General features: G+C 57.5%; 1 protein-coding gene across 1 annotated transcript; it reads left to right on the forward strand.

Annotated features, from left to right (window-relative positions):
• The first annotated feature begins 517 nt into the window (after positions 1-517).
• LOC137152266 (C-type lectin BpLec-like) lies at positions 518-8,803 on the forward strand. The gene is made up of 5 exons (XM_067546807.1): positions 518-634; positions 4,299-4,396; positions 6,148-6,288; positions 7,438-7,552; positions 8,488-8,803. The coding sequence occupies exons 1-5, from the start codon at positions 568-570 to the stop codon at positions 8,601-8,603; spliced, it is 537 nt and encodes a 178-aa protein (XP_067402908.1). The 5' UTR covers positions 518-567; the 3' UTR covers positions 8,604-8,803.
• The last annotated feature ends 246 nt before the right edge of the window (positions 8,804-9,049 follow it).

Here is a 9,049-nt window from a genome sequence, read left to right on the forward strand (position 1 = left end):
GGGCAGATTGCATCTCTGTGCTGTGTCAGCAGGGGACTGAATTGTCACATGGGGTCCCATTTCCATATTCACCCTCCTACTTCTTCCTCCCCCGACCCCTCCCACTGCAGGGCTATAAACCCCCTCCGGGGACCAGCTCCCAGCACAGGCTGAACTGCAATCCCCAGCGCTCTGGACCAGCCACCCAGACACGGACAGACACAGACGGACAGACACAGAAGGACATGTGAGTTCCTGCCCCCTCCCCACATTCCTCCGTCCATGCTGGGTACTGGGCACTGGGGGGCAGCCCAGCCCTGGGACGGGACCCATGGCCAGCCTTGCCCTGTGTGAGTCCCTGGGGCCATCTCTGTCCCAGTCCTTCTTCGGGCAGATCCCCTGCCCCACAGGGGCTCTGAGCTGGGGGACAGGATCCCTCTTGGGGCCTTTTCAGGCGACCCAGGCCCCTTAGCAACCAGCCCAGCTCTGAAGATCCTCTCCTGGGAAATGCCCCTTGGGGTGATGGGGGGGTCGCTCTGGCTCTCCTGGCACCATCTCCCTTGTGTGTTTCTCCCCAGGAGAAGCGAGATGGGGCCAGTCGCCTACGTCAGCCTCTGCCTCCTCAGCTGCCTGATTTTTAACCCCTCGCTGACAGGTGAGTCCCTGCCCGGCCCCTCGGAGCTGGAGCCCCGGGCGCTGTTGGCCATGGTGGGAATTGGGAAGTGAATTCATTTTCCTCGGTGCTCCCAGAATCACGGCCCGTCTCCTGCTGCTGGGGTCACTGCCCTGGGGGGAGCCCTGACCCACTGTGCCCCTGCCCTGAGCATCACAGAGCTGTAGGGCTGGAAGGGGCCTTATTAGCTCGTCTAGTCCAGGTCCCTGCAGACGAGGCAGGTCTTAGTGATAACTAGCCCAGCCCTGGCAGGGGTTTGTCTAAGCTGCTCTTAAACCCCCGGGACAGAGATTCCACAACCTCCCCAGCAATTTGTTCCAGCGCTTCACTGCCTGACAGGTAGGAAGTTTCTCCTAATGCCCAGCCCAAACCACCCTTGCTGCAATTTAGAATCATAGAATCATAGAATATTAGAGTTGGAAAGGACCCCAGGAGGTATCTAGTCCAACCCCCTGCTCAAAGCAGGACTAACCTCAGCTAAACCATCCCAGCCAGGGCTTGGTCAAGCCACAGTTTAAAAACCTCTAAGGATGGAGATTCCATCACCTCTCTAGGTAACCCATTCCAGTGCTTCACCACCCTCCTAGTGAAAAACTTTTTCCTAATGTCCAACCTAGACCTCCCCCACTGATGTTCCATCTGCCACCACTGAAAACAGCCTAGCTCCATCCTCCCTGGAACCCCCTTTCAGTTAAAGGCTGCTATCAAATCTCCCCTCATTCTTCTCTTTTGCAGACTAAACAAGCCTAGTTCCCTCAGCCTCTCCTCATTAGTCTTGTACTCCAGCGCCCAAATAATTTTTGTTGCCCCTCATTGGACTCTCTCTAACTTCTCCACATCCTTGTTGTAGTGGGTGTCCCAAAACGAAACAATACTCCAAATGCGGCCTCACCAATGCTGAATAGAGGGGAATTATCACTTCCCATGATCTGCTGGCAATGCTCCTACTAATGCAGCCCAATATGCTATTAGCCTTCTTGACAACCAGGGCACACTGCTGACTCATATGCAGCTTCTTATCCCTGTTACCCCAGGTCCTTTTCTGCAGAACTGCTGCCCAGCTCGTCGGTCCCCAGTCTGTAGCTGTGCATGGGATTCTTCCATTCTAAGTGCAGGACTCTGCACTTGCCCTTGTTGAACCTCATCAGATTTCTTTTCCAATCGTCCAGTTTGTTTAGGTCCTTCTGTATCCTATCCCTACCTTCCAGGTATCTACCACTCCCCCCAGCTTAGTGTCATCTGCAAACTTGCTTCCCCATCCTCCAGATCATTGATGCAGATTCATCATGTCATCCGTGACCTCCCCCAATTGCCAAGAGCTTTCAAAGACAATAGCCAATGGCTTGAAATCACATCAGCCAACTCCCTCTGGTGCATTGCATCCGGCCTCATAGACTTGTGTATGTCCAATCTTTCTAATAGTCTTCAGCCTGTTCCTTCAGCACTGCGGGATGTTCACCTCCTTCCCATTCTGTCCCATTCTGTGCCGCCCAGTGCCCACACGTTAAGCAGACAATTCCCACAACTGCTTATGTCCTTGAAAACTGTTGGCCCCACCTCTGCCCATCTTCTCTTCTCCAGAACAACAAACCCAGTTTTTTAAATCTTCCCTCACAGGTCGTGTTTTCTAGACCTTTAATCATTCTCGTTGCTCTTCTCTGGGCTATTTCCAGTTTCTCCACATCTTTCCTGAAATGTGGCTCCAGCACTGGACACAAAACTCCACCTGAGGCCAAATCAGTGCAGAGCAGAGCGGAAGAATTATTTCTGGTGTCTTGCGTACAACACTCCTGCTCATACAGCCCAGAAGGATGTCTGCTTTTTATGCAGTAGTTTTACACTCTTGACTCGTATTTAGCTTGTGATCCACTAACCCCAGATCCCTTCCTCGGCAGTCATGTCCCTTGTTGTGTGAGTGCAGCTGGTTGTTCCTTCCTAAGTGCAGCACTTTGCATTTGCCCGTTTTGAATTTCATCCTATTTACTTCAGACCATTTCTCCAGTGTGTCCAGATCATTTTGAATTTTAATCCTATCCTCCCAGCTCGGTATCATCCGCAAACGTTTTAAGTGTACTCTTTATGCCACACTCTAAATCACTGATGAAGATATCTTCATCCTTAGAGGTTTTTAAGACCCAGCTTGACAAAGCCCTGGCTGGGATGATTTAGTTGGGATTGGTCCTGCTTTCAGCAGGGGTTGGACTAGATACCTCCTGAGGTCCCTTCCATCCCTCATCTTCTAGGATTCTATATTGAACAGAACCAGAACCAGAACCGATCCCTATGGGACCCCACCTGATATGCCCTTCCAGCTTCACTGTGAACCACTGATAGCTACTCTCTGGGAACATTTTCCAACCAGTTATACACACACCTTATAGTAGCTCCATCTAGGTTGTATTTCCCTACTTTCTTTATGAGGAGGTCATGCGAGACGGTATCAAAAGCTTTACTAAAGTCATGATACACCAAATCTGCCACTTCCCCCCATCCACAGGCTTCTTACCCTGGCAAAGAAAGCTAGCGGGTTGGTCTGACATGATTTGTCCTTGACAATCCATGCTGACTGTTACTTATCACCTGATTACCTTCAAGGTGTTTGCACGTTGGTTGCTTAATTATTTGCTCCATTCTCTTTCTGGCTATTGCAGTGAAGCTGACTGGGCTGTAATTTCCCGGGTGGTCCTTACTCCCTTTCCAGACCCTGGCACTATATTTACCCTTGGCCAGTCCTCTGGAATCTCTCCCGTCTGCCCTGAGTTTTGGAGCTAATGGCTCATGGCTCAGCTCTCTGCTCCGTCAGCTCCTTGAGTATTCTCGGCAGTGCTTCATTGGCCATTGTGACATGCAGACATCTGCCTTGTCTGAGTCGTTTTGTTCTCTCCCCCTTTTTGCCACAGCTCCTGCCTCATTCTCGCTGGCTCTCAGCGTGTTAGACACCCAATTGCTACTAACCTGTTTGGTGAAAACGGAAACAAAAAAGCCTGTTAGCACTTCTGGCATTTCCATCTTTTCTGTTACTGTCTTTCCCCCTCACTGAGAACAGAAATCCTGCACAGTATTCCCCCACCCCTCCCCCCAGCCCCACAGATCGCTGCTACTGCCCCTCTTTCTGCCCCAGTTGCTGCCCCATCTCCCTAGGACTGGGCACCTCTCTCTCCTTTCCTCCTCTCTGAACCCCCAGCTCCTTCCAACCAGGATTGAATTTCCCTCTCTGCTCCCAGTCTGCGACGACCCCAATGCTCCCCCATCTTCACCCTATGGCCCTGGATGCTCCCTTCCCTTCCCTCGCCAGTATCCCTGGTCCCACTGTCCCGCATGGCCCCAGGCGAGAGGGGGAGAGGCTCAGCCTGGCAGGAATTCCCTCTGCTTCAGGACTGCAGCGGAATGTGGGGTGGACGGGGTGTCTGGCAGCTCCGTTGTTTCCCCCCTTCCTGCGAGACCATGGGGCTCCTGGGGCAGGTACAGGGAGGACTGTCATCCACCCCACAGAGCACTTCCTCCTGCCCTGCCCCCGGGCACCATGCGGAAAGGAGCCCATGCGCCATTATTCGTCCTAACGGGAAAGCCACGGTTGTGCCTCTGAAACAGCCGCTAACGGTGCTGGCCTGTCCCCATTGTTGCCTCCTAACACCTGCTCTCTCAGACCAGGCACAAGACGCTTCCTGTCCCGTGGGCTGGATGTTCTTGCAAGGCAACTGCTATGGATACTTCTCTGAAAAGAAAACCTGGAGGGAGGCTGAGGTGAGAGGCTGGGGGCAGCAGGGCTCAGGTGCTCTGGGCTGCAGCTGGAGGCTGTGGGATGGGGAGGCTTAGGCTGACTATGGGAGTAAGTAAGCTGGGCTGTGCTGTGCTGTGCTGGGAGCTGTGCGCCGGCACATTTAACCCTGCCCTGGGCAGAGCCCTGGGAACCAGCTGCTGAGGGCACGGCCCTGCCCTGGCCAGTCTGCGGGGCAGAATATAATGTAAATGTCACCCTCTGCCAGACACAGCCGGCAGCAGCTAGGGCTGGGTTCTAGGTCTAGGGGTTCCTGTCATTGCTGCAACCAAACCGGCTCGAGCCCCCCCAGTCAGCTGGGAAATCACACACTGTCCCTGGGCGCCCCAAAGGCAACACTGCCCCTCTCGCAGGCACTGAGTTTTCAGCTCTCAGTCAGTCAAGCCAGGCTGGAGAGCAGCCCCGTCCCAGCTGGTGCAGTCTGAGCAGGAGACCCCCGGCCCAGCTCTGCCAGCGTCTAGCAGACAAACGCCTCCGTTGTTCAGTCTGTTGGCAGGAGAGTGAATCTTTCATCAGCCAGGCTCAGCACAGCTCTGCTGCCGTTTGTTCACACAGCGGGACAACATTTCATTGCCCTGCAATTACCACTCAGGTGATGTGTGCCCAGCACCAGCCAGACGGATGGTTTCCCATCATGCTCAGCACCTAGGTGTGCTCCTGCAGATACGGAGCCTGTGCAAATCACGTGCCCTGAGCAGGGGGAGCCCATCAAACCTCGCCTACATCAGTGCAGGCACGATCTCCTCTGGACCTGACACGCTTGGCATGAGCTGGGTCTCACTGGGACACCAGCAGGGATGGCCTGGCCAAGGTGGGGGTCACATCTCCCTCTGGTGCCCGGCTCAGGAAGGGTGTGTTCCTGACTCGTCTTACAGAGCAGCTCCCACAGCTCCGGTGGCAGGGCCGGGCTGAAGGTCTCTGGGTCGCTCCCTGATGCTGGCTGGCCCGCGACAAGGGAGTCATGGCACAGCACCTGGGGGGGGGGGGTCTCCACGTATTGCTGTGTGGGGTGCTGGGTGCACGTGGATGTTACCGTGGGGCTGGGAGGTCCCTGTGCTCGTGCTCTGGGGGACGGGCGGACTGTGGTTTCTGTTGTCCCGCTCTGTCTGTCCCTGCAATGCTGTGTCGCTCTTGCTCTACCCTGTCGCTATTGTGGGAGCAGTTGCTCCAGGTGTGCATAGAAGAGGGGCAGGTAACAGACCCATCACCCAGCAGGCCTGTGCCCGGGCTGTGGGGACGGGGCAAGGCTGTCGGCCGGGACCTCAGCTCGGAGCTACGGAAGGTTCCTCTGCACATGGAGCCGGTAGAGGGGAAACCCCCTTAGCAGGGCGTGTCTGGCTGGGCAGGCAGCTGGCCCAGAGACAGCGCCTCCCTAGGGGCAGCTATTATGCTGAACCCTGGCTACGTCTCCATCTGCAGCTGGTGCTGGGGTGTCCAGGGCTCAGCGCAGAGCCAGGGGCTGGCACCCCAGGGATTCGGTGGTGCCAGCAGGGCCAGGGTGTGTGTGTGCTGGGGGGCGTGGCGGTGAAGAGGGAGGGAGGCAGCTCTATCCACTCCCCCCATTGCTGCTGGGGGTGGGGAGAGGCACTGAACCGGGGTCCTGTCCTCACAGCCCTTGCTGCCGGGAGAGGCAGCGCCCCAGAGCAGGGCTGGACTCTCTCCTGCTGCTCCCTGCGGTGGAGCAATGGGGTAACTGGCTTGTCTCTTCTTGTCCCAGTCTGAGTGCCAGCGCAACGGGAGTGGGGCCCATCTCGCCTCCACTCACAGCGCTGGAGAAATTAATATTCTGGTCCATTATATCAATTGGCAAAATAAGAAGGACAATCACGTCTGGATCGGACTCTGGGATCCTGACCAGGTGAGTGCCCCGGACACGCTCTGCTCTGCGTCTGGCAGCACTTCTCCCCACACCCCTGGATTCTGTTTCTCTGCTCGGTGCTGTTCTGGGGGCGCGGGTGCCACGACAGAGGATTTTCATCGCACAGGGGTGAGAGCAGGCTACAACCGTCTGTGTGTCTGTCCCAGGATCAGCTCCACACGCCCGGGGCAGGGCACAAACCGCTATTATTAAAATGCGAGTTTGTTCTGCTAGCGCCACGTGACCCACCCAACCGGCCCCTGTGCTCAGACCGGGCAGGCCCCGTACGAGAGCCGGCCCTGGCCCTGATCCCGACCCCACGCAGAGCAGACGCCTAGACAAGGACTTGTGGAAAGGGGCGGCCACGCAGGCAGCGAACAATGCCAGGGCAGCAAAGCCTGGCAGCGCTGTCGTTTGGGTGTTTTCCCTCCGGAGGCCGAGCTACGTCAGGTGGGGATCACCTGCCCAAGGGCACCACAGCGGTGAGGTCTAGGGGGAGCCTGGAGGGTCCCAGGAACCAGCAGGCACAGGCTACGGGGCTGGCAGGATGGGGAAGGGGGCAGATCCCCCGAGGTGCAGAGGCGTGAACAGTTACAGTCAAGGCGAGCCACAGCGGTTCTGGGTTGGGCCTGGGACAGCCCAGCTGAGAGCCAGGCTCTGCAGGCCAGCGCCGCCCGGGGGGGCCTCTCCTGCGGGGAGTAGAGTAACGCCCCGTGGGGCTGGGTTGGGGGCAGCGTCGCGTCGCCTGCAGACACGAGAGAAGGAGGCAGCAGCACGGTTCCCTGGGACAGCGCCTGGGATGGAGCCGCAGGTGTCGCCTGGCGGGCTGTGCTGGAGACGGACGTGGAAAGCTCAGGGCATGTGGGGTGCGCTGCTCTTAGTGACGTGGGGATGGCAGAGCAGGGGGGCTGGAGACTCTCCCCTCACTTGCTGTTTTCATGCTGTCAAGGCCTGGGGCAGGTCCTGGTGTAACTTCAGCTGTCACGAAACGTCGCCCTGGTTGCTAGCGCTGACACTGAATATCAATGGTCGGTGTGAGCTGGGCCAGCCTCTCCCCAGGCCCTGCCCATGGCCCCTCTGTCTCCGGCGCATCTCTCGAGCTGTGTAATCTGGGGTTTACAGGGTCTCTCCTCTGCTTTGTCTCTGCAGAATCTAACCTGGAGATGGACAGATGAATCCCAGATGAACTTCAATGCTTGGGATAACGGGCAGCCTGACAGTCCAAAGAAAAATGAGTACTGTGTAGGGTTATCTCATTCTACAGGTAAGCAGGCAGCTCAGCCCCACATGTTCCTTCCAGGGGGGCCCTGGCATCCTCCGACCACACAGGGGCTGAGATACTGATCCGGGCTGGCCCCAGCGCGCTCTGGAGTGCAGATCCTTGCTCCTCCCTCTCCCCAGCCCCATCCTGGGAGGACAGTCAGGAGAGAACCCCTTCTCTCAGCTGGGAAACGTCCTGCTTCCCAGATCCTGGGTCAGTCTATGCCTGCCCCAGTGACAGGCAGAACAGACAGTCGCACACGCAAACACTCACACACACGCACACCCCTGGCCCAGAGGGGGGCTGTGCTGAGCTTTGAACAGCGCTGAGCAGCTGTTGCACCCCAACTCCATGGCAGCAGGGTGTCGAGCAGGCAGAACTGTGCAAACAGGGATCCACACACTGATTTGGGGACCGGAGCTGCATTTGCTCCCTCTCACGGGGTTGTGTTACTCTCAAGCATTCGCACACACCCTCTGACTGGCGGCTGAGCCTGCCAGGGGACAGATGTTGCTGTGGGTGTAGCCAGACCGCAGTGTGCAGGACCTGGAGGGGTGCCTGGCTGTGGGGCCAGCTCACTCAGCATGGAGGGAGGCAGCAGGCCAGTTCCTGAGCGGGTGCCCCCGGTCCCGGGGCAGGTCTCTCACTCTCCTCCGCTCGCTGGCTGGTGTGGGGTGCACGTGTGACGGGGGAGGTAAGAGCAGTAGCACATGGACCAGCCGTCTCCCCTTTCACACTGAGTCTCGGCGTCCCTTTGCAGGATGGGACTGCCCCAACCTGGGGCGCTCAGGACTCCACCCACCCTCCTCTACCTCGGCGCCCTGCACCAGAGCTGCAATCTTCTCCGAGGGGCTGGAACGGGGCAGGGAGGGGTCACTGCATGGCAGGAACAGCCCAGCCTGCCCCACCCCACGGGTCTTTTCTGGTTTTCTTTCTAGGTTTCCAGAAATGGCACGATTATCCCTGTGAAGACAAATACTATTTCCTTTGTAAGGACAAACCCAAGGGAAGGAAGCTCGCCCGCACTGGGGGGCTCCCAGCGCCTGGGCTGTGAGTGAATCGAGTCCCACCAGCTCTCTGGCAGACCAGCTCCTGTGTCCCCGGGTGCAAAGTCCATTATGCAAAGCATCGCTATGTTAATCCCTGTCACTGCAGCTCCGCTCTGCCCCCGTCGCTCTCTTTCGCACCCACCCTCTCCTCTTCTCATCCGTCCCAGCACAGTGACCTCACAATAAACTTTCCCTGCAGCATTCATCTCTGTGTGTGTCTCCTCTCTCTTGTTCCTGACTCAGGCAGGGACAGGTCCATGGGTTGCCTGACTCCGGCCTCAGCACCCCAGAGCCGCCCTCCAGGGGGAGGAAAGGGAACAAACGAGGAATGAGGAGGGCCTGGCCTTCTGGTAATAGCAGGAGGAACTGGTACCTGAGGCACGGCCCGTTCATACCGCTCCCTCTGCCTCTCCCTGTGCGCTGCCCCTCCTGTCCCCATCCCAGCGCTCCA

This window comes from Emydura macquarii, unplaced genomic scaffold (assembly GCF_026122565.2).
Source record: "Emydura macquarii macquarii isolate MOO-44397 ecotype Brisbane River unplaced genomic scaffold, CSIRO-AGI_Emac_v2 contig_1148, whole genome shotgun sequence".
Lineage (NCBI taxonomy): Eukaryota > Metazoa > Chordata > Testudines > Chelidae > Emydura > Emydura macquarii.

What these genes read in the sequence shown, in the direction of transcription:
- LOC137152266 (XM_067546807.1), top strand. Translation starts at nt 568, where the DNA reads ATGGGGCCAGTCGCCTACGTCAGCCTCTGCCTCCTCAGCTGCCTGATT. An exon ending in AAACCTGGAGGGAGGCTGAG is followed by an intron (nt 4,397 to 6,147) that starts GTGAGAGGCTGG and finishes TTCTTGTCCCAG; the next exon opens with TCTGAGTGCCAGCGCAACGG. An exon ending in AGGGTTATCTCATTCTACAG is followed by an intron (nt 7,553 to 8,487) that starts GTAAGCAGGCAG and finishes TTTTCTTTCTAG; the next exon opens with GTTTCCAGAAATGGCACGAT.